The 25983-nt window shown below is 43.0% G+C and overlaps 1 protein-coding gene across 30 annotated transcripts in view; it reads left to right on the top strand.

Moving 5' to 3' along the window:
* The window catches only part of RIMS2 (regulating synaptic membrane exocytosis 2), a gene marked incomplete at its 5' end in the record, with an annotated part of 471635 nt that extends 469523 nt beyond the window's left edge, over nt 1-2112 (top strand). For all 30 annotated transcript variants that reach the window (XM_082045213.1, XM_082045206.1, XM_082045230.1 and 27 more), the window contains one exon: nt 369-2112. In XM_082045213.1, coding sequence (XP_081901339.1) covers nt 369-587 — 219 coding nt within the window. In that variant the 3' untranslated portion in view covers nt 588-2112. The remainder of the gene's footprint in view (nt 1-368) is intronic.
* Nucleotides 2113-25983: the final 23871 nt, after the last annotated feature.

Below are 25983 nucleotides of genomic sequence, written 5' to 3'. Positions count from 1 at the left end.
GAGTTTCAGACTCCTTTCATGCTTCATTTGGCAAGTTCTGCTATTTAAAATTCTTGTTGAGCACACAAATACTACAGTAACAACTGCTGATGCAAGTAGACATTGCTGATCAAAAGTTAATTGTAGATTATTTTGCCTCTACCATGTGTATGGGCTCATTAGTGTTACGGATAACTGCTCTGTTACTGCCCAGGTCATTTCTGTCACTGCATCGTGGTTTGTATGAACAGAACTGAACTGTTCCAGCAGTCAAGTATCTCATTCCTTACTATAATTAAATAAGTAGAGGCATTTGAAGAATCAGACTGAAGCTCTCATCATTTTTTGCTGATTTTTTTTCTATTTTCTTGTGTTTCTTTTGCTAACAGATAATTGTTTGGGGAGACTATGGACGTATGGATCACAAATCCTTTATGGGAGTGGCACAGATACTTTTAGATGAACTGGACCTGTCCAACATGGTGATTGGGTGGTTCAAACTCTTCCCTCCTTCTTCCCTAGTAGACCCAACTTTAGCTCCTCTCACTAGAAGAGCTTCCCAATCATCTCTTGAAAGTTCAACAGGACCTTCGTATGCTCGCTCATAGCAGCTGTGAAACTGTTGTCATAGCAACCAGCGTTACAAAAAAAAAAAATTACAGGTCGCAAACCCTGGTAACACTGCATGCTTAATGTTGTGTCTTCTGAGCCTGTTTCTAGGGCTGCAACGCGATCCTGTGTTCTCAAGGAAGTTGCACACATTGTGCCCTATGGAAGGCCCTCAGGTGAAGGACTTAAGTCATGAAGAACTGATAGGTTTGGAGTTCAGGGACACTCAGTTTCGGTCCAATCTGAAGCCATGGACTAAACTAAAAGAATCAATCTGTTTCATGCAACAGAAGTCCTTTTAAATGGCATATCTGTTTTGTTGCTCCTGTTTCTTTATTTATCTGCCCTCCCCTCCTAAAGCTTGATTATGCCACAGAAATGGAGTTACCCTCCCATGAAGCCATGTTACAAGTCAGTGGATTAACAGACATTGGAAGAGAAAAGAATGTGAGGATGCTGGAAAAGTCAACTGGCATTTGAAGCAGTTGCTTGAGATCCGAAAACTCTTCATACTGAGAAGGTTCAAGACTTAAAGTGGTGGGCTTCATACCTCCAGCTATAGATACAGTGAAACCCCAGATGTGATGGACTCTCTGAAAAATAAAATTCTGTGGATATACTGTACTGTATGAAATTAAAGAAACTTTTTTGCATGGACACAGATTTAGCTGAACACTTAAATTATTTTCTTGGGGCTGCAACTTGCAAAAAAAAAAAAAAAGAATAAATCAGCCATTTTCGATAATTTATATTATTTTTAAAAATAAATTTCACTAGTGCATGGTTTTAAATGGAAGAGAATGCAACAGGGTGATACAAAGACACACCACGTTTATCATTCTTTAAACCAGTCATGGTCTGTATTTTTGCAGACATATATTAAAAATAAAAAATAATTTCTAGCAAATATTTAAAATTCTGTTTATGTGACAAGAAATAAGTGTAATATATTAAATTTATTTAAATGTAAAAGGTACAAGCCTTGTAAAGTTCAACATAATGTGCGAATTGTACACTTCTTTTACCTCCTCCTTTCTCTATCTCTCCTCCTAGTCTCCCTTCTTCCTTTCGCTCTTTTTCCCCTCTGTCTCCCAGGATGATCATCATATTCTAAAATGGCTACCTTTTGACTTACTAGTCTCTTATGCCCCATATTTGGTTCAGGGTTGCAGATTGTTCTGCATTTCTGAATTATTTGAGAAAAATATTGTTTAAGAACTTACTTTTTTTCAAGCATGTTGAAAAGGATTTTGCAACATGGCTTGGGAGTACATTAATGTAATTCAGCATGTATTTGATAAAAAAGATATTTGAACTTTTTGCAATTTATTGTACAGTGCATGGTAACTTATTTTCATTTTTTCTCACCTTCAAATTGAATTCTACAGCAAAATACTGGAATCTTGTGGCCATTGTAAGATGTCTTCAATAAATTTGTTTTCAGCACCAGCATCTTTCATTCAAATGTTGAACTATCATTTCTTAAAGGTTTTTGGAAGGAGGAAAAATGAAGTACGTGGTTGATTTGGGGGAAATAAATGTAAACACTTATTTGCACTAAACCAAATTAATTGCTACATTTTTGAGATTACAAAAGCAACAAAGGTTATTAATTCATACGGTTCTTCTGCTGTAAAGTTCAATTTTCATAAACTACACATTTGTGTTGCAAAAGACATAACTAGTTAATATCAGTCTGAAAAATGTCAATCTTTGGTTGGTAAAATAGCCTTAAAGAAAGCTTATCAATACCACTCTGAGAGCAATTTCACACCATTACCAGAACCCTTAACTGCAGTCAGTCAATGGATCCTCAAAAACCTGTTTTTTGTAGCAGACAGTAACTACCGTTGGGTGGTGCTGCAAGTTCAAGCTTCTCATTAAATTACGTTATTTAAAGGGAATGTAACTGGCTAACATTTAATAACAAAATGTCTTTTTTTTTTTTTTTTCCTGGGTGTTTGTATGCCTTTAATACCTATTTAAGGTTTAATATTGAAACCTTGCAATAATTTTTGAAATACACTTAACATCTACCTTTAAGACCACACAGAATTATTCTGATTTTATTTGAAAGTCTATTAAAAATTTCCCATTAAGAAATTGTACATGCCTCATGAGATGGCAAAAGTAATAAAATTATCACTTAAAATGCCTTTTACTTTGTGCAATATCATATAAATCAAGATTGTGTCTTGTCTTCAGAGTTTATATAATGGATTATTGTTAAGTTAATGGACAGACTGGTAAAGTTATATTTATTGAAATAATTTAGACACCTGTCTACCAGCAGCAAATAAATACTACTAACGTGGTCTATAATATCCCCCAGGATATTAAACAAAAATATTTAACTACTTTCTTGATACTGTGAGATGTGCTCACACATTCTTGAATACATAGTCCTATATAAATTATTTCAAATTTTAAAATCAAGGACATGACGCATGGAAGGTTTGTACATACTTTTCATTATGCAGTATTTATTTTAAAAAATTAATGTATTTTTTTTAATTTTCACATGTCTGCAACTCTACTTATGGTTTAGTCATGTAAATAGCACTATTCCAGGGATCACTGCTGTCTTGTACATAGTACGTTTTAAAAAGTTAAAAGGAATTACAGTTGGGGAAAAAAAAACAAGGGGGCAGATTAGGCCTGTAATGAACACCAACTAATGTAAATCAAACTCATTCTGGTGATGATATTTAACACTTTAAATAAAACATTTTCTTTACAGAACTTGTGTGAAGCACTTTGTTGCCTTTCTCTGAGATGACACTGAGGTGGTGGGCAGCGTCCTTCAGTGGACTTTGTGGAAACAGCCCCATGCAGCTGCAGAACAAACAAGCTGTTGTGCTCAGAACGGTGCTGCAAGTGAAGTGCTGTTTGTCAAATAATACGTTCACTGCCAGAGGTATTTGCACCGTGTGCACACACGGGGAGCAGGGGAAGGCTGGGGCTGCCTGTCCCCTAGCCCAGCACCATCTCTGTGATCCAGCCGCTCTCCTGCTCCCACCTGCCAAAACGGGCACAGCTCCAGGGATGGAGCTGGCTCTGAGATGCCAGCCCAGCTTAAGGGACAAGCTCAGACTTTGGTGTAACTGGCACACTGAATGTGCTGGGACTGGGAAGTGCTACTGCATAGTGTGGAGCAGCCGTGCCACCCAGTTGGACTTCCAGCGTCTGAAATGGGTGGCCTCGCTCAGAGTGGCTCTTAAGGATGGTTGTGGATTGAGCTCCCATCCTGTTCCTTGGTCCATCGGGAGGGCACTGCCCAGCCACCCTGGAGCAAAGCCAGTGGTGTTCCCTGCCCAGGTATGGTTCCTGCCACTAGGAAAGCTGCAGCCTTAGATTTTTGGCTGTCAAACTATAATATTAAACAAGTTGGACTGTACAAAGTTTGTAAGCTTCTGCCCTATCCCTAGATACCACCTCATATTAGTGGCTCTCTTTTGATGAGCAGAGCTCAAATGGGAGCAGAGTACCCAGCTGGCAGCAGTGGCTGCTGGGGCTCATGCAGCAGGGAGCGGGCAGCCATCCACACCTCTGTGGCCACGTGAGTGGTTGGGAGTGGAGATGGGGATGGAGCTGGTGGGAGTGGAGGCTTCTCTCTCTGCCTGACTGCTCAGAGGCAGTATCAGCACAGGCAAAACTTGAGCACTGCCACTAAGTCAGACACCTATGCCTTGTAAATGTACTGAAAACTGACAGGCTGGCTGGTTTGCACAGCACAGTGTGTGTTTTTGATTCCAAATACCTCCAGGGTCCGTTTCTTCTTTGAGACAGTTTCTCAAGGTTGCTTGCTTTTTCCCCTCACCAACACCTTTTTGACTGCCTCCACTTAATTTCAAACAAAACAGTCCTGTAGACCATTTTAATCTCAACAGTCCTGCTTTACTCGTGACTACTAAACACTGGCTCAGATGGTTGATTCATACTGTTATTCTGGGAAGAGTTTGTGCCAATAAAAAGTGTGGTAAAATGTTCTGCCACTCTAATTGTGGGGTTTTTTCTGCTTCCGTGACTTTACTGCAGTTCTTCAAGGCTTAAGTAGTGAGACTTTCTTGCCATAATGACAGTGCACATGTAGCCAGCAAACACTCATCAGCACACCTTTGCACCCTCATGGCCTCCTGCTACTATCAAATAGCCATTCACAATTGTATTACAAATTAAAATACAACTGGTTTTATATAGGCAGTTAAATACTGATGTTTAAATATGACATAAAGTTTAACAAAGCATTAGATTTCACAGCTTCCTCACAAAGCTTGGTGGTGCTATGAGAGAGTCTAGAGCAGTTCGTATTTGTTTGCTTAGCTCATACCTCTGTGCAGTTCTCACCTCCTGTCACCCAAGTAGCAAAGAGCAGACACCAGAGCTATAGGTCTCACAACAATCTTCCAGGTGTGACTAACAACTCAGTCCTTTCCTAGGTAAATATTTAGAGTGAGCCTTTGCCAGGTGCAAGCAGGTATGGGAGAAAGAAGCTGAACATTTTCCCAGTCAAGAATGCCCCATTTAGGACAGATAGTTAGAATGAGATTTAGCTGGTGAAAAATAAAGCTATATGCTATTAAAATCAAAGATAAATCTGCTTCTAGAATTATTATCTTAATACTTGCCTATTCTAGAGGTCTTGTTCAGGATGGGATTAATCACTCTGGGGAAATCAGCTTGTGTCCCTCTCTCCCTGTTGACCACAGAAGCAGAAAGAGTGATCACTGGCTTGGATTGAATGTTTAACTTCACAGCAGCTGAGTTTAGGAGAAGTGGACCCAGCCTCAGCAGCCAGAAATAAGAACAAAGACTCCATGGTCCTTCATTAGCAAGTCCTATCTGAACTGCCTGTGTAATTATCAGGTCTGAGGGCAGCAGGCAGACGATGACTGATGAGCGAGGAAATGGCTGGGAATTAGTTTCCCAGATCTGACACAGTGCCCTGTCAGTTCACTTCTCAGTTCAGCCCCAGGGAGAAACAGAAGCCGCCATACTAATTAAACCATAGGGCATTAATGTCACTAAATACATTTGACATGAGGTCATATAGAATGAAAAGAACATCTTAGATCTGCAGAAAGTGCATGACACAAGTGTGAGGAAAAGTTTTTGTCATAAATGTCTGTCCTCTGTGACTGTTCCTACAATCAAGAACAGTTTATTAAGTGCCATCCAAAATTTGGGTATTGCTGAACAGGTGTTCACATGAACATGGAATGGGTGAGTGGCACTGGATGCCCTTAGCTTTATGAGTGTGGAGGTTTAGGATACCTCAGCAAGGTGGGAGCAGGATTGGCACCAGTAGGCTATTTTGAGGGCAAGAGTTACGAGGAGCAGCTGAGAGGTCATTTGGTTTTTTCAGCTGGAGAGGGGAGCGGGGGGGGAGGGGAGGAGAGGAGAGGAGAGGAGAGGAGAGGAGAGGAGAGGAGAGGAGAGGAGAGGAGAGGGGAGGGGAGGGGAGGGGAGGGGAGAAGAGAAGAGAAGAGAAGAGAAGAGAAGAGAAGAGAAGAGAAGAGAAGAGAAGAGAAGAGAAGAGAAGAGAAGAGAAGAGAAGAGAAGAGAAGAGAAGAGAAGAGAAGAGAAGAGAGAGAAAGAGAGCTGAGGGGTGACCTCATCACAGCCTACAACTTCCTCACGGCAGGTAGCAGAGAGAGGGGTGGTGATCTCCTTTCTCTGGGGACCAGCAGTAGGACATGGGGGACTGGGATGAAGCTGCATCAGGGGAAGTTCAGGTTGGACATTAGGAAAAGGTTCTTCACTGAAAGGGTGGTCAGTTACTGGAACAGGCTCTCCAGGGAAGTCGTTATGGCACCAAGCTTGCCAGAGTTCAAGGAGTGTTTGGGTGATGCTCTTAGTCATTTGGGTTAGTTTTAGGTATTCTTACAAGGAGCAGGGAGTTGGATTTAATGACCCTTATGGGTCCCTTCCAACTCAAGATATTCTGTGATTCTATGATTTCTCTGGACAGCTATTAGCAGGGTTGTGTAAGAGGTGTTGGTCAAAGTCCTTCTGTCAAGCTGAAGTTTTGGTAAGGGAATGATCAGTGTTTCAGAGATTATATTTATATTAAGGTGACATCACTCAATGGAATGAAAACAAAATACCAACACTTCCTAGGCCAAAGCTCAGCTAGCAGGTCCAGCTATGCAAATAGTGCATGTGATGCATGAAGAAGAGGTCGGTACTACACTTGCCAGCATATGTCAGCCTAGTTTGAATGCCAAGAGTGGCCAAAATTATTATCCCCTTGATGAGAATAAAACACAGATTTAGGGAAGAATGAAGGATAAAATAGGAATGTGAAATTAAAAAGTAACAATGAGTAGATATTTCATTGTTCCTCCATTTTGTTTATGGTTAATTAGCACTTTAGCTGCAGCATCCTGAATAGTGGCAGACAGCTGCTCTGAGGATGAGAAAAAGTCATTTATATCAGACAACATCTCCCAGGCACCAGCACACTGAGAGTGCTGCTGCATGGGAAGTAACTCAGTTAAGAAGTCTGGGGACATTTCAAGTGCCTTCTTACAGTCTGCCACACACTGGAAATGGCACAAAGATTTTCCTTATTTAAGTTTCTCAGCCCATCTTCTGATTCTATTCCGACTTCCAACCTGTGATTTTCCAATTCAGAGTCTGAACTCTTGACCTGCTTACTCTCAGATCTGCTACTTGGAATTTCAGAAGTCCTAGCTACCACCTGCCATGTGCCTGAGGCATTGATGCACATATTTACACAGCCACATGCACAAACAAGTGAGTCCTGTCCACTGTGTTTTGGCTGTGCAAGCACAACCTCCTGCAAGCCAGCAGCTCTGGCTCTCTAGGAATGTCCCTGGGGTAATATGGTACTTCACCAACAGATAACTTTATTCCTCCCTGGCAAAGAAACAAGTTGGAGAAAAGACATTTTTTATATGTCCTGATGCACTTTGGCCATTGAAACAAAGTGGGAGCTAAGAAGAGTAGATCTCAGAGTGAGCCAAGAAGTGTTTGGGTCACATGAGGGGAACCAGGCCACCAAATCAAGTAAAAACTGCATTTCTAATCTGTCCCCTAAACACATGGGCCAAGTGCTACACAGGGAAATGTTGAGTGGAGACAATGAGGTGACATGTTCTTGCCAGCATCTTAAAGAACCTTAAACTGAAAAAACCCGGTTGGCACAACTCTCAACTCTGAAACTCGCAGTTAGATGAAAAAGAAGAAAAACAATTTACATAAGAATCTCCATTTCAGATTTATGTGAACTACATTGTTTTCTGACCTAGGTTTTCTCGTTTTCAATTAGCATGCTGAGGTAGCAGTAAAGATCACAGTATCTGTATAGCTGTAGGGTTAGTTTTCTTTAGTTACACACTTGGGTAAGAACTTATTTTTATATAGTAATTGTGTTTTTTTACCTGTGAAGGCACAGTTTTTCCTTCCTTTTTTTCTTTAAGAATGATCCATAAACTGAGAGCAGGACTGAGTTGCCTTCCCGTGACCTTTCCAGATCGAATATGTCTGGTTTATACCTAAAATGTGAGCAGATGCTTCAGGGAACAGATTCAGAATAATCTGGCATAGTTTTCTCCCTCCATCCACTCCCTTAACCAGTGTTAATAAACAAGCTTAATTGTGACAGCTGGGTGTCAATGCAGTTCAGCAAGCCACACTTACAGCCTGAGATGGATGTCTTCAGACATCTAATTTAGGTGAAACTCGGAGAAATTAAGAATCTATTTAATTGTACTCAATGGAAAGAGGCAGGAGGCCCTCTAGGGTAATTCTGATTTGGGATCCCTTGGAAAGCCATTTTGAGCACCTTTCACCATCAGCTGCATAGGAGGCCTAAGGCAGTTCAGCTTCCAAGGTAGGCCAAGCAAATAGCTCCCAAAATGACAATGCCACCCTCTGGATATGACATAAAAGAAGACTCATTGCTTATTCCCTTCATTACTTTCTGCTCCTGGAAGAAGTCTAGGAAAGTCTCTCTCTTGAGACCTGAATGACAATGAATTTGAACGTTGTGAAGGAAAAAATGTGGGGAAGGGAAAAATTTACCCACTGAAGCTCCTTCATGCTTTCATGCAAACCTCAGGACTTTGGACTAACACCATGGCTGACCTTAGCCTTGGTGACAGACCATGGCATGAGGGTTGGCTGTATTTCTGTACTTAAACAGATGCTTGAGTTTCACTTGCAGACAAGCAAGATGCCATCTGGCTGCTGGACCCCTGCAACAGCATCATCCCGGTGTCCCTGCCACACTCCAGCTTCTGGACCTTGTTCAGTTAGGTCACATCTGCACTGCTAAATAAAACTCACCAGATGCAATTTGCAGGCATGGAACCCCAGCAGCATGGCTTGCTTTGCATCCACACATTTGAACTCTCTTGCTCCCTCCTTCCTCTTCCCCTCCTCAGACAGGATCACCTCTCCCAAAGTGCTGGGAATGAGGGCTGGCCTATGCATTTCCTAGGAGAGCCCTGTCTATCATGGGTTAAACCATGGCAGAGATCATGCCAGCAATGGCACAGTATGTATGATATATAAGCCAGGGCTTTAGGGTATGGCCTGCCCTTGCTACAGATGCAGCCTGGCCACCTTTGCATGTGGGATACAGAGCCAGATGGGAATTAAAGTGGATGAGCAATGGATAGATTGGTCCTTTCCAAACTGGGAACATGGCACCTTTTTTTGCCAGATTTGAAGACTGCTCCTTTATTCTATATGGTCTTAAATAAATCTATCAAGGGAGATCTATTAAGTAGATCTATCAAGGGAGAAAGGATGAACTCAACAAGGATTTCAGAAATAAAAACTTGTTGTAAGACAGACAGGCTCCTAGGCACTGTGAACAAAATTGGAGATTTTGGTTCCAAGCATGCAAGGGCCAATTCTCCCCTGCCCCTGGAGGGCTAGGGCACATGGAGTTGAAAGAAACATCTGGATGGTGTTGAAGAGATACAATGTGCTGCTACCGCCACAGGTGAGATGAGAGGTGTGGGAGCTGGAGGGGGTACTACAAAGGGCTCCAGCACGTACCCTGCCCACCATCAGCTGGAAGGGTAAGAGCCAGACAACTTGCTGAGAAGCTGCTTCTCAGGATCCACTTCTCAGGATCCTGTAAGCAACAGGATCCACTTTCCACTTTTCCAGAAGTCTGCTGTGCTGACCAAATATTTATCTCTCTCAAGTTGGTCCTGCTTGTACAAGTTTGCAAAAAGAGAACAGGCTCATGGCCAGTTAACCATAATTAACAATGATAATATGAATGAACCAAACAAAGTAATTAAAGCCTGAGGAGAGGAGAAAAGACAAAAACAACCTACTAAGCAAATTAATTCATTCCTCTCTGTCCCTTGGCCACAACCAGAGTGTTGTCTTTTCTAGTTCAGTACTTGTGATATTGGCCCATTAATCATTTCAACAGGTAAAAGAAACAAACCAGTATACAGGTGTTTTTTCTTAGAAAGTGTCATCATTGACCTTGATGTGACAACTACTCCTACCTGATTTTTGGAAGGGATGCAGTTACTTGAGTTTCAGGGCTGAAGCTGATCTCAAAGCACCGGAGATAAGGATAAGCTCTTTTGATGGGGCAGGTTATCCTACTCCTATGTACCCAGGAATGTCCTGTATTTTCTTTTGAAGCATTTAGCAGGGGTACTTGTCAGATCAAGGTTAAATGAGAGGCTGGAATCCAAGATTTTGACTCCCATAGTCCTTGATCTTGCTTGTGATCTGCAGTCTTTAAGGATGCCAAATAACAGTGAAATGAGATGGTGTAAAGATGATGTTTATGAGCCTCTAATTGACACCCTCTTTCTTTCCTAAGTTCCCTTACACCCAGATGTGGTTTTGGTTTTTATTTTACTATCCTATTATTTACTGCACACATGTATCTGGGTCATAACTGTTAATACAGCTTAAGTTGTTAAAGACAAATTCTTCTCAGAAAAAAATAAAAGTGTTGTCTTGAGTAGAGGCCAAGAAGAAAATGGCAATCTGGAAGGAAACAGCTCACAATTCATTCAGAAAAGGAAAGTTATGGACTAAGTGCCTGCCTTGCAAGGCTCCACAATGGGCCATTGTCAAATAACACCAAATTCCATACATCATCTCCCCTGGAAGTGAACAAAATGAATTTGTTTTAAGAAGAACTATTACCCAAAGCTCCACAGGGGAGAATAAGCTGGAAGAAGCTGTGATGCAGTTGTCTCCCACTGAGCCCTCACTGGAACTTTCTTTTGTTGGGAGCAGCGCTCAAGTCAGCCTCAGAGGAACTGGTTACTGGGAATGTGAAACCACACAGATCCCCTTCAGGGATGATGGGCATGGCTGAATTAGATGGTGATTGGCATGTAGCCGGGGCTGGGTTTTTCAGAAGTGTTTAGATGTCTCACTAAAAATGAAAATGCAGGTACCAATAATGACTAGTGAAATGGTGGTGAGGAAAGGCTGGAAGGACTCCTAGGCTCTCGAGTGATATGGAGGCACCATGAGCTGTGAGACAAGACCTGCCCTCTAATTATTGCTCCAATTAACACTGAATTACGTTATACTGAGCAAACCCTTTCAGTACAGCATCTGCAAAGTGCCCTCTGGGAAGTGCTTCACTTCCCTGGCAGGTTGGGACTGCCTAGGGCAGGTAAATAAACTACTCATCGGAATCTGCATAAAAGGTGCACGTTATCTCCCTCTGATCCATGTTCCTGTGAGAAGGGACTGTTCCAGCTTTTGCATCTAATGGCACTGAACAGATTTTGCGTCTGTTGAACCCCATTGGAGATTTGGCTGTCCTCCTGCTGTGGCACCAGGACCTATTCCCTGCTGCAAGAGTTGCCTAGATGCCCAATCTGGGGTTATGTATGCTTCATGTGTTACCACATTAGCTCTACCACCACCTTCCCTAGCCCCCTGCATTGTGTTTTACAGTGCCTTCACCTAAACAGGCACCTTACAGTGCCTTCACACTAAAGCTCCCTTGGTACTAAAGCTTGAGGGTGCTCTGCTCTCTGGCAAGTCTCTAGGAACAGGACTCATCTCACCTAATTTCAGAGGTCAGCCAGGTGGATGTGTGTATCTGAGTGGTTCATTCTGGTCTCCTTGTATAGAGAGTGGAAATGGTACATTTAGAACCTAATTTATCTGACATTTTAGATGTCTCCTTTAAGATGGAAATGGATCATAGCTTAGCTGTACCTATTCTTGTCACTGACTATAAAGGGAATAGCTCAGATGTACATCTAGTCAGATGAATTCCATTAACTGAGTCGTACTATTGACTCAAATGGGCTTTTGACTGAAGCCTCCTACATGGCTCCAGCACAGAAGAGGCACCGCTGTGCCATCCAGTCCAAGGCTGTTGGAGACAAGTGTTGAATTCTGCAGGATGGCAGCTGAAATACCCTCAGTGGCTGCAGGTGCCTTGAGCTAACCCAGTAGAGACTGCAAAGACAGCTCTGGACATGGCTGAAATTGTAGAGGTTCAGGAGTTGTTTCTGAAATGCATGGCAAAAGCCCTCTTCCAAAGACAGGAGGCCACATCCTTTCTTCTATCAGGCAGCCAGTTCTGGATCAGGCTGTTTTTCAAAAGTGTGCTGAGGCAGCTGTATTGCCCAGTCTGTCACTTATAGCATGAATGGGAGAGTGAGATTGAGTTTCCCCTTGCTCCTGAACGACTTCACACCCAAATTTCTTGCTGAGCTGGAAAGGGCCCCAAGAGCCAGTTCTGAGGCCTGTGCTGGAAAAGGGACTTTCCCAGCCTGTGCCAAACTACATTACTGGGGAGCCAAGGCAGGGACAGACAGATGTGTGGGAGTGCTGTTTGAGCATGCCTGGGTTCTGATCCAGAATCTGAGGAACCTCTCAGTATTTAAACAACTGCTGAATAAAATGAACATCAACATCCCTGTGTAGAGGCTGTCCACCTCTTACTGACTATTGTATTCACAACACAGGAACAGGCTTCAACTCCTTTCTTTTCCTCTGCGGCAGACTGAACCCTGTGCCTCCACCATGCTTTCTGCAAGTGTCATGGCTTTCATACATAAGCTGCCTATATCTGTTGTCTGAAAGAATACATCTTCTTTTAATCTCCCTATATCTTCCAATTTTTTATTTCCTGTACTATCAATTATTATTTTAACCCTAAAATCATATAATTTTATTCCTCTGATGCATGTTCATTCCCATTAGAGAAACTGATACTCAGCAAGACCAAAGGCAAAATGCTAAGGCATTTAATACTTTCCAATGATGAAATAGCACCTTTTTTTTTTCTTAAACTGTGGAAAATTCTCAGTTAGTGCTACAGCTAGCCTGCAGATATGGTGCTTTCAGCATCACTGTGAGTCTTTCAAGTCTGTATGTTGTACTACAAGATAACCAGGAGACTGGTGGCTTCAAAAAGGAATTTCAGGGAGGGCTTCTGTGGCCTAAATATACCCATCCTTTTTCACATTTAGCTCTTTTCCTTTGTACTCAGGGGAAGAGGAAATGATTATGGCATCAAAACCAGATTTGTCAGGTGTGTTGGTAAACAATGAAGATAATTGTTGCCTTGGAGAATGGATTTGTGCAGGTTTAATTTCATTATTTTATATTATCTCGATAGCTGCTGAAATGAAGCTGAATGCCGTTGTTTCTACCTGTGCTTCTCTGCCAGCCCATCTTCTGACTCTGCTATTAAGCTTCAGTTGAACTTACATGTTATTTTGAACTCTAAAAAACTGTTGGGTAAAGGAAGAAACTGAAACTTGCAGGTTAGCCTCTGTGATTTCAGTACAAGCTCAAAACACAGAAAACCAACCCAGAAATGGTACTGTCTTTTTTAAAACAATCTGTTGTTTAAACCTGAGAAGCCCACGCTGGAGGTGTCAGTCTCAAATCCTTATTTCACCAAAGTCAACAACAAAATTCCTGTTGACTGATGCAGTTAAAACTGTTCCCAGTGGACTTCTGTTCATTGACTTTTAAGGATTTGTCACTTGGGAATGGAAAAAGAAACTATGCAAATTTGGTCTTTTTTATATAGTGACTATTAAGCAACACAAAAGGACACTTTCTGGAATGCCTTCCCTCTAGTAAAACTCTCATTTCTGTTAAAACTTATCTTTAAGGTTAACAGAAAAAGGAGAGCGGGATGTGACGCCAGTCAAGGGTGAGCAGAGGAGGGGCCAGATTCGGCAGTAGTTAACACCAATCTGCTGGTTTCACTCCAGAGTTTGAAGAGCAGCCCTTAAACACACTTTTGGTTTAGGGCAGCTCACTGTAGAGCACTTCCATAAAAGTTTTATTACCTGCTATTAAATCAGCGTTGACAACAGCTGTTGAGTGTAACATATTATGTCTACCAAACCACTGGATTTCTCTAGGGTTTAACAAAGGTAAACAAAGCATTACACTGCAAGGGGCAGAAGATTTCCAGGCTGGCTGAGGACAAGGCCACTGAAAGAAGCAGTCAGCTGATGGTGACTGGTGGGAGGAAGATCTGCAGGCTCTGCTCTGAGTCACTGGGGCCCTGCAGAGCCCCAGGAAACCAGTGGGAGATAACAGGCTTGCCTTGTGCACCGAAGAGTGGCAGGAAACCAAAATATAAAAGGTTTTCTCTCCAGTAAAGCCTCCCATTTCCTATGTTAAAAGGTTTGCTCCCTGCAATAAATTTCAATTTTAGTGGTGCTCTCAATCTTTTTGCTTTCTCTGGCCCAGGGAGGGGAAAGCGGAGAGTTATCAGTACAGTTTGTTCCGTGCTAATTAGTTCTGAGGGCTGTGCCTTGCCTGTGGAGAAAGGTTTTAGGTTCTCATCTTCATCCTTGCAGAAAATAGTGGTTTTGTACTGGAGGATTAATTTATTCAGCTGCAGATCACAGCATACTCAAAGGAAGAAGAAAAGCTCTACATTAGATGGTTGTGCTAAGCGTTATTGGCACACGAAAGCAGAGCCGCAGGCTGGCGGCAGCCTGCCCTGCCAGCACGTGCACAGCCCTTGCCTGCCTGGCTGCTGCTCCGTGGCAGCCTCAGCAGTCACGCTCCCAGGCACATGATGTGGGGGACAGAGGTGAACTTCAGGTTGGATTATTTCACTCTCCAAGTGCAAGGCCCTGTGGAAAGCATGGCTGCAAGCAGACACTCAGCCATCACAGTGCTTCTCTGAAAAGCCTTACGCTGAACTGTGCTGTATCCACAGTTCGTTTTTTTTTTTTTCCATCTGGAATAGAGCCTTATTTAGTGATGGCTTTCATGCCTCTCTTGGGGTTTTTTCTGTTCTACCTTTCCTTCATGGTCTGAATTACGTTTATGCATATATGGTGTTTGGGAAACAGAAGTCAGACATCTGCATACACAGGCACAACGAAGACACCAGCATACAAACAGTGAAATTAATCTATTCAACTGGATCTCAACAACCTTTCTTCCATTCTCTAGGTCTAATGACACTTTTCCTTTCAGTAGATATAAGATGAATTACTGACCGACTCAGCTTTGTCACTAGACTGCATGGATTTATATTTTGACCTTTTTCTTGGAAGAGAATCTGATATTAATATTTTTTAAAGAATCATACTTGTAAATGAGACCCATGAAATCATGAGACTAAAAGAAAAAGAGGGAGGACAGACAAGAGAAACCTTTGCAGTCTGCTCAGGCTGCATAACTTTCTGCTCAGTTATTCACACTCAGAGACAGCTAAATCCCAAGATCTACAAACCACTGAGGTTAAGACGGTGCAGTTGTTTCACAAGCACTGACCTCTGCTAATTGCAGCAACCAATTTCACTTCTCAGCAGTGTCTCCTGGCCTGTGAGGCAAGAGGGTTGTGTACAACACATGTGGACTGCTGGACCGGATTTCAGCTTGGGTTTTAACTTCCAAGGCTCTGGGGATCAAAACCTCAGAAATGCAGTCATAGTATGGACATTCAATGTTTAACGTGTTTCAGACTGATATATAGCCAGGCTATAAGACCCATGGCTGCTTGGCAGAAATTGCCTTAAAGCTTTGCTCAGAAGGCAAATGCCAATTCGCTGCTTTCATCACTGAAAATGATGCATTTCTACTGATTATGCAATGGGGTTTTGTCCCTTTGTTATCTTGTTTAGATAACTAAAACTGATTTCACAAACTCTTCTCTCAGCAAACACTGAACTGAGGTTACTGGAGAAAATCTTAGGGCTGACTCGATAACCTGTGCAGTAGAGTTTTCCTTTTATGCAATAAAGCAGTAGTAATGCAAGCATCTCCACCCTGCCTTTGGGTAGACTTTAAACTGCTATTTCCAGAAAATTTCTCAGGCACAATCTTGCACCAAAACCTTGGTTCCAGACCTCCCAAATATAACAGAAATCAATAGGACTGTTTGTGACTATCAAAACCTTTTTAGGAACTGGATGAATTGTTAAGGCTGAGACATGAGACATGAAACATGAGATTTCCAGATGCTATTCAGTAGCCATTTAAAATATTGTCCACATAAAATATTGTCCACATATTTCCTTAGTGCCTAGAATATCTTTTATAATGTTAATACAATTAAAAGTGAGTCAGAATGCATAAACAGTCTCTAAAGGACCTGAACCTCGATGTCAAGAAGCAGGAATAGCTGGTTCAGTTTTCTGTAAATGGTGAAGTAATACCCTGTGGATAGACCATGAGAGGTTTCAGGGGGTTCTAAGCAGGTTGATGCAGTGCTTGTAACTGGAAGGGCTGTACTCAGTGACCCATTCTGGGCTGCCAGCCTTTCACAGACTCCTTGTGAAATCACGGAAGAGTCACTGAAGTCATATCTAAGGACACTAAACACATTCCTGTGCATCTCATTTCTCAGTTTAGAATACTACTACTACTACTACTTCCATACCTTAGAGCACAGAGCATTTCTATGCACCTTACTTTTGTGCATAGAGAGTGCTTCCCAAAACCACAATCCAATTAAAAATTGTTATACACACACTTATTATTTATTTCCTACCCCTTCTCCCTGTCAGCTTTCCACTGCTCCAATGGGTTCTAATGTTGGTGGCTGCATCCTGGTGTTGTTGGGGCATCTGGAGTTCCTCTCTGGAGGTGTATGATAGTCATGTTGGCGGTTTCCTCTTCCTCTCTCCAAGTTCCACCTGAAGTCATCCTTTGCTAGCATGCACTTGCACCTTTGTTCTTTCTTCACCAGTCTGCAGCTCCATTTTACACCCAAATTTTCTGTAAATGGTGTCTTTTACATATGTTTGATACTATTTCATCTTCTCTTTGTTACCCCTAAACCCGGTTTTCTCCAGCTCTGTAGTTCTTTAACTGGCCAGCAGAAAGCTGTTTATAGTTGGGAGATCTCCAGTGTCAACATATGCCCCAGCTGTCTTCACCCCTTGCCCAGGCTCCTCTATGCTGTGTCCTGCGTGCCTGCTTTGCAAGGCCTCTGCTGTTACATCAGGTCTGCATTTCTCTACACTACGTCCATGTTGAGTGGGAGATACCTTGTTCAGTGCAGAATAATTGCTTACTACTGCCTAGTGTCTACCTAAAGCTAGGTTTGTGTCACACAAAATAAAAGACATTAGCCATAGACACCTGAACAATTAGAGAACTTGCTGTCACAGCTAAACTGAGTAAACCAGAGCTGCAGGCAGAACAGGGTGAGTTCAGACAGGGCAAGACTGACCAGCCTCAGTCCTGAGGCCTTGCAGACTCATTTGGAAGCTGTTACTAGCAATGGCACGACTGTATTATAGAGATACATGGTTACACTGTCCCCTGATATCCCAGTGCTGTGATATGGGCATGTGCTGCCTGTGTCAGTGAAAGCGGAGCAAAAGCAGATGTGGGTTTTTTTTTCCTGTTAAGACAATGTATTATGCTCATAAATTGCCTCTGCTGTAAATATTGAAGACCAAAATTATGCTGGGAAAAAGATTTATGTGAAGACTCTAGAATGATTCCATAAAACGTGTAGGCAAATGCCTCCATGACATGGAGAGAGCACATAACTTGGAAAAAATCACCTCAAGTATCACAGCCTATAAAGTCTTCAGGCACCAGACCTTAAGTTTACAGGACTTTGCTCTGCAGCCTCTCCTCCCATGTTTAGAAATCATTATTTCCATCTTTGCTAAGTCAGCCGTGAGAACAAAAACTGCTATAAAACAAACCGGAGGAAGATAAGGAAAATGATTCCTCCTAAACAGTGCTCTAAGGAGCCTACAGCCATGGTTTATCTCCTCCCACACTCACATTTTATGTGAAGTACATCTGGCTTAAAAAATTACTTTCACCAGCCTCGCCCAGGGCTGTGAGAGCACCCTGTGCTTGGCTCCATGGTGGTGGTAGGTGCTGGCACACAAGAGGCTTTGTGCAGTGGCAGGAGGTGAGCGGCAGGGCTGGGAGCTCTCCCTCATGCTAGTGGGAAGGTTTCTGAGTAACACAGGCTTTTGTGCTGTAGGCTGGGGGCAGCGTCTTGTAATACTTGGTATTATACATTTGCTAACAAAAATAAAGGAATGTAATAGCTGAATACATAATATCCTGGTTTTAATGGGAAGGAAAACCACAACTATGTTGTGCAGCCAAACATGTTCTGCAGGCAGACCAAAAATGTGAAGATTGCCTCTCTGTGCCAGCTATTGTGTTTTAAAGCAAGGGGACAAAGATTTACAATCACCACCCCAATCTGTGAAAGCTTGTCTTCCTACAGTGTCAGGGTCAGATGAAATGAAACACTTCCATAACTGGTGTTTCTTCATAGACCATGACAAACATCTGAAACCAAGTACTTGTCACTGCAATGTTTGCCATACCCTACCTTTGACTCATCCAAGACAGATCTGTATCTCTCACCACAGTAGTCATAGCTATCAGCAGAGACATTTTTTAGGTTCCTTTCATTGTGTTATTTGTCAGACACAACCATTAAGGGATCATTAGCAGATAAGTGCTACTCAAAAACATGTTCTGACACACTAGAAGGGCTTACTTCAACTTTTGTCTATAAACTCGTATTTTTATGTTTACCTGAGTAACTGTGCTGTACAGATCTTACTCAGTTCCCTTGAAACTTAAAGCTAAGTTTTTCTTATAAGTTAAAGGGAGGAAAATCAGCCCAGAGATGCCTTATAAAAACCTGAGCAGAGAACTGAGAAAAGGACTGGCAAAGACAGCACATATGAGCAATCTTCAAATTCCCTTCTGTAAGTATTTTGGTATCAGGAAAAAAAAGTCCACTTCTTGTTCACACACTCACCATGTGACTCTTAGGAATGATAGCAGGTCATTTTTACCCACTCTCTATTAGACTTGATATTGGATTTGAACAACCTCTTGTTCCTCAAAGTGAAGCATATGAATTTGCATGGGATTTCAGGACAAGGTAGGCTGAGCTGTGTCACACTGCCAATAAAAGTAAGCTGTACTGTGCCAGGATTAGCTCTCGTTATTTCTCTGATCAAACAACTATATAGTTGTGTGAATCTGGGGCTGGCAGAAAGTAGAATACATGGGCACAGGGTAAGGGCAGGGAGGAACCACCTCCACTGGCCTGTGGCTGGGATCCAGGCTGCAGTGGGTACTTTGAACCTTCCCAGCTGGAGCAGCTCACATGTATCTCCTTAGCAATGGAGCAGAGCCTTGGTGCGCATGAACCCTTACTCTCTGTTACTCCCTCTATGAACATCAAATCCCACATCATGCAACTGCTAAGACTTATCCTCACTGATGACAGGGGTTGGTCAGGTTTTTATCAGTAAAGTTGCATTGGCATCTGAAGATTTAGTTAGGCATGCCTGCAACTGCCTAAGTCCTAGGTGGATCAACAAATTAGGTGATCCTCTGCCTACATTGGCAGAATGGCATGAACTAGAAGCATTTTCAGAATATACTACTTGTACTGTTAAGTGTCCTCTATTCTGTGTGTAACAAATTAGATATTCACTGCCCAAAGAGAAACACCAGGTCAGGGCGCTGCTTCCACAAATCATGGAGTTACGGCTACCACTGCCTCTACAATTATTCAGTAATTCCCATTCACAGCTTCAGCCTCACAATACACACATGTACTTGTTCTGTGCTTTGTAGGAACACGTGCTTACACATCTGTAGCTCCTGTTGCCTGGAGCTAAGTCCAGAGAGCAGATGGTCTCCAGCTGTATCATTGTGCACTCTGGTCTCATCCATCTTTCCCAACCTGAACTGTGCCTGTTCGAGTGGGGTATCTCAGGGTAGGCATGAGGCTGGCAGGGACTCTCTGAGCCACAGAGCAGAAAAGCAGCACTCTCAACACAGGATGTAACCTTTTCCCACTGAGAACCACTGCATCAGTCCTAAGCGTGGAGTTCAACATACCATTCTTCTGAAGGGGTAGGTTTGGTTATGCAGCGATCTGACGGTGAGCTATTCTGGCCACTGTGCTATGTAAGAAACATTGTGGGAACTCTGCTGTCCCAGGCAATTGTATCCTCCTGGCAGAGGGGCTCCCTGCAGCCTCAGCTGGAAGGGAGCTTTGCATTGCTTGTCTACATGTGAAGAGGCTTATATAATTAACGAGTCACTTATTGTTCCAATTGAGCAACCTCACTGGTACATGCCTGATTTATGCCACTATATATGTTGTGCCTCACACATAAAAACTGTGAGTTTAAGCACTGTAGTAAGCTCTGTTAAAAATTAGGCCATAGTACCTGACATGACATTTCTGTCATTATTTTTTATATTTAGTCCTCACATGTTTGTTTGTTTGTTTGTTTGTTTTACTGTAATAGACTTAGGATCGATTGATTTCACAATATTTACTCTCATAGAGTGCAGTGTTTTCTCTGCTTGTAGTCAAAGAAAGAAAGAACTGCCATTACAATGCTCAGGCAGCATGTCGTGTGCCCACTAGGAATTTTGCCCACTCTCAGAGAAGACCTGAAACAGAAACAACCCACATCATCTCTGGCTTTGATGTGGCATCACAGTGAACACAGCTTGCGACCCTCAGTGGTTCAGAAGATACTTTTGGATCACTTCTGGCCCGCTGCTGTCATAACCTGTAATCACCGTGCATCCTGCAGCCTGAGTCATTACAGCTGATTCTGTGTGAGGAACTTCCACTTCCTAAGGGGTATGCCACTGTCAGAGCCTCAGCCCGACCCTGAGGTTTTGCAATGCTCAGTGGCTCATAATATTCCAGGCAAAAGACATCTGACCCTTTGCCCTTGGTTCAGTAGGTTTAGTCATTCCTCTATATACAGGTTCAGTAACATAAGCACTTTATTACAAGAATAGTCAGAATGTAAGGAATTCTTCTTGGTAATAGCACAGAACATGTATTTATACAACTTGTATAAAAAGGTGCAGCTTCAGTTATCAATAATCATATTTGCAATTTATTTATTTAAAATGCATTGAAAAACTGGAATTGATTTGCTTTTTGTTGTTCCCTGATGTGTTAAGATGGCATTAAAGGAAGACTGAGAAGGAAGCAAATAGCATCACAAAACTGTGCATTATGAACCTGGAAAATGGTATTTGGGTTGTAACTTGAAATGAACTAACTTGGAATATCCTTAAAACATCCAAACATCCTTAACTCTGCCCTGCAGAGATGAAAACCCAGAGCCATCCCATCTGTCTTGAGAAGGTGCTGGCATCAGCATGCCAAGCATAGATAGGGAAGAAAAAAGAGTGATAAAGAAATTATAACCCTGAAGAAACAACTGATTTTTTTTCTCTGTCTTTCCCAGGCACACCTGCAGCCAGGAGGCATTTCTGTGGGAATGAGTTCTGCACAGCCCAGTTCTCTGGATGGGAATGACTGGTGTATGTTTCTTTCCCTGAAAGTGAGACAGAAAGAAGCCATTGTGTGTACCTTTTTCCCAGTGGCCCAGTGAAGGGAGGCTTTGTGTTAGTTCCTTCCACTGCTTACGGTGATTTAAAGTAATTTTTCTTTTTCTTCACTAGAAAATGCCTTCAACACAGGGCAACTCAGCGAGAGGCTCAGGAGTGAAGGAGAAGAAATAAATTCTGGTGCCCCTGAGGCCAGACCATTACAGCCACAGCATTAAGGGGCAGCATCACGCCTGAGGGATTTGGATAATTTGTTATCAACATATGTCAGATGCTCAGCACTCCCCTAAAATCAGTCACTAAAGATTTCTTTGCTGGGGTGTACCTAACCTGTGATTACCTGCAGCTTCTTGTAGGTTTGCTTCTGCTCATGCAGCTGCTGGTTTCCACCTTCCCCAGTGTGGATACAACTATTTAGGCAGAAACATAGCTCAGCTGAAAAAATAACCATTTTCTGTGAGGTATTCTTTGCGGCCCAGATCAGTTCCCTGTTCATCATCTGGACTCCCAAGTGGTATCCTCACTTGGCAGTGAGGGGTGGGATTCACAGGAAAAGGAAAGGACAAGAGTAGCATCATTTAGTGTCCTGCATTTTCCTGTGAAAGCATGGAAACTAAGGGATGGATTCATTTGGCCAAAGCAGTGACTTCAATTTATAGCAGAGGGAAGAACACAAGCAGCTGTACTGTATGACCCATTTAATCCTAAAACAGTCAGGACACACTGTATGCTACAGGTGCACATTGTCCATAAAGAGAATTGTAAGTGGCAAGTGCACGTGCAGAGATGTAAAAGCAGATGAGGCTGGTCGCATTCCTATAGCCTCTTAGGACCTGAAGGCAGTACTGGATACGCTCTCGGGACCACAGGTATGTAAGGCTCACTTAATTGATCTGAGGTGCCAGTGAATTTCAATGATGCCCTCAATTTTGTTTTTTTTGCTTGGCAGAGTAGATTAAAAGGATTTTCACGCACCACCACACGCTGGGGGGCAACTGGATGGGAAGCAACTCAATAGAGAAAGTCCTGGGAGTGTGGACAAGAGGTTGACCATGAGCAAGCAATGTGCCCCTGTGGCAAGGAAGCCAATGGATCCTGGGCTTGTATTAGGTTTAGTGTTGCCAACAGGTCAAGGGAGATGATCCTTCCCCTCTGCTCAGCACTGGTGAGGCCCATCTGGAGTGCTGTGGCCAGTGCTGGGCTCCCCAGTACAAGAGATACAAGGACATATTGGAGCAAGTCCAGAGAAAGGTCAAGATGATTAAGGGACTGGAGCACCTGTCATATAAGGAGAGGCTGAGAGAGCTGGGGATGTTCAGGGTGGAGAGGAGGTGGCTCAGGGAGAGCTCTTCAGTGTGTATAAACAGTTGATGAAGGATGAGCATAAAGAAGAGGAGCCAGACTCTTCTCAGTGGTGCCCAGCGCAGGGACAAGAGGCAATGGGGACAACTTGAAATAAAGGAAACTCTATTTCAACATAAGAAAAAAATATTTTAAAACCAAACACTAGGTTTCTGTGACAGGCTATGAAGTCTCCATGCTTGGAGATATTAAAAACCTGACTGGGTACAGCCCTGAGCAACCTGCTGTAGCCAGCCCTGCTCTGAGCAGGAGGTTCCACTAGATGATCTCCAGGGGTGTCTGCCAGCCTCAGATATTCTTTGATTCTGTGATTTTTTTAAAGACCTCATTTTAAAATATTTTTTCTTTTGCATTGTCACTGCTGGAAGCACTAAGCTTTTCTGACTCTGTCAATGATAGGGGAGTAAAAGTCAACATAGTTCACTCTAAGAGTTAACTCAACTTTGAATTTTCTAGGCTCAGAATAGGTGATTTGGGGTATGTGTTTCATTTCTACCCTTATCTTCCTGATGAGCGGCTTTATCTCAATTTTAGTATGTGTGTTTGTCTAGAAATATCTTTGGGCTTTAAAAGTTAGCAAAGAGTTCATAAATAAACACTCAACTTGCTATTTTTAATGTTTTGCTGTTATGGAGCCTGGTGGTAAAGCCACTCAAATTTTTTCAACTTTTAAGGACAGATTCAGAACAGACCAAAGCAGCAAAACCATGTTTGCATTGCCAGAGCAGCACAAAACCAGCCAAGCCTTACTCGTCTTTAGCTCCCAAATGTCTCATTTCCTTAACACACTCTGTTATAAAGACCAGTATTTTGTGAGGGGAGAATGGTTCTAGTTCCTCTTGTTTGTATGTCCCTGATTCATTACAAAACATACAAGCACTACAGGTCAGTGATAGCAGTCAGACAAGACAAAATCCCCAGCTGCCAGCCACAATGTCATATAAAGTAATCAGTGAAACAGTCATTATTTAGGGTGATCACAATGTAATATTTTTCTAAACCTAGTTGACACTGACTTTAATCTCCAAGTTAGGTTTGGATGATCTGTGTTTTTGCACTGCTAGGCTCATCTGAGACACATTCAAGACAAGGAAAGGATGTGATGAAGCTCTTAAAGGCTCTCGGATTGACACAAAAAATGGATGAACTGACTCACATGGCAGTTCTTAGGAAGCTCAAGAAGGATGAGCTGGCAGAGCATGTGCACTATTTTCCAAACATTAAGTCCTTCAAGTATTAATGCTAGGATGTGACAGTCTGAATGGATAGACAGCTAGATGGGTAAAAAAACTGACTGGGTGGTCAGGCTCAGAGGGCAGTGGTTAATGGGCCATAATCCATTTAGATGCTGGTAAGAAGTAGCGTGCTGCAGGGGTCTATCCTGAGACCTGACCATCTTTACTGATCACCTGGGGGAGGTGGTAGAGTCTGGTCTCATCAAGTTTGTATAGAACACCAAATTGAGGGGTAGGAATCAGCCAATATGCTGGAGGGCTTTGCAGCTATTCAGAGGCACCTACAGAGGCTGGAGAAATGAGCCCAAAGGACAAATGCAGCAAAGGCAAATGCAAAGTCCTATACCTAGGGAGGAGGACAATTCAGGTTGGAGGGGACCTCAGTGGGGGTCTAGTGCAGAGTCCTGCTGAGGAAGGGCTTTGAAGGGATATGGACAGATAATGTGGTCTGGGGGCATGGACTGGGCTGGAAGGCTCTTCAGATTGACACAATACCTGTTCGAGAAACCACTCACCTTTTATTAGATTCCAGTTCTGAAGTGCAAACTGTGGTTAAATTTTAATCTACATGATTATTGCACAAAAACTAGTTGGCATGTTTTATTGCGTTTAATAGCTTGCTATAGGACCACCTCCCAGTTTTGGCATAAAACAGGAGTATTCAAAATAGTGTAGAACAGTAGGGGTTTAGTGGTGATTTATTTTGTTCTGTTTTAAAGAGGGTGCATAGCAGCCACTCCAAATAATCTGTAGACAGATAATCTGGGGTGTGCACTCTTCTTCGCCAACTCCTGGTAGCAAGTGGGGAAGCACCTCAGAAGGCCATTTCCGGGGCTGCAGAAGCAGGCAGCTGCCTGGCATGGGCCATGGCCTGGTGCGGCATGGGGCTGGGAGCTCAGGGAGCTCAGGGTGGTGGCAGGCTGCCTGCGGTGACGTGGGTGCTGCCAGCCCAAACCCAGGCTGGCTTTTCAGCAGGGTTCAGCCAAGATCACAGGCTGGCAGCAGAGCTGGCAGAAGCGGCAGCCCTGGGGTCCCCAGGAGAGAAACAAGGACAGAGAAAGGACGTGGGGAGGAAGCAGGGGTTCGGAGGAAGGGGAGCTGGAGGTTGGCCAGAAGGAGAACTCGAGGGTGTCTGTGCTTCCAGAGCTCCACAAGGGACTGTCAGCACAGAATAAGCAGAGGGGCCACATGCTTGTCTGTGCCCCATTGAGCTGGTGGGGACCGAGGAGCACCGCCGGGCTCCCCAGCAGCCACAGGGAGCCCTGCAGGCAGCTCCCCGCCACCGGGCAGGTATCACTGCCCTGAGTCCCGCAGTACCACTGGGATCCAGGTCTGCCCATGCTCGCCATTAACTCAAACAGTGCAAACTGTCTTGTGCTGTAACTTTTACCCCCAGAGGGATTCACTGTAAGTTGATGGACTTGGACTGACCTCAGAGTTTCTGTCTCAGATGAATGTGGCTTTATCCACACCCTCATTTCTCGAAAATCATTGAGTTGGTAGCTCATGAATGGCTGTGCTGTGCTGTCCTACCAGTTGCATGGTTGCTGGTGAAGGATCACTTAGTTATTCCCCTCTGAGTGCTGGTAGGTGGCACTCAGCATTGCTGCTCGTGCTGCAAACCCAAAGCAGGTAGCAAAATGTATGTTTGGATAAAACCTAAATCACTCTGTTCAGTAGAGTGTACGTCAAGAGTAACATCCACGTTGACTCCGAGGACAATAGAACAGACTGAAAAGTCCTCAAAATATAAACATTTCCAGTGACAGCTGTCAATAATTTACAAATTATTCTCCATCCACATTGACAACTAGCACATGAATAATAAAGTATACACTTAAGACAAAACATTTTGTACAATTACTCTTTCCTTAGATGGTCATATTGTGTTACTCAGAAATGTAGTCTATTCTGTTGCTTAACTCGGCTTTGCTGTGCTAACGCAAACGACCATTTTTGTCACCAGTTGGCTAAACTAATGCAGAGCTTGGAAAAT

The sequence above is a fragment of the Streptopelia decaocto genome (assembly GCF_964273445.1).
Source record: "Streptopelia decaocto genome assembly, chromosome: 2".
In the NCBI taxonomy this organism is placed as follows: domain Eukaryota; kingdom Metazoa; phylum Chordata; class Aves; order Columbiformes; family Columbidae; genus Streptopelia; species Streptopelia decaocto.
This window is presented reverse-complemented; position numbering and strand designations above follow the sequence as displayed.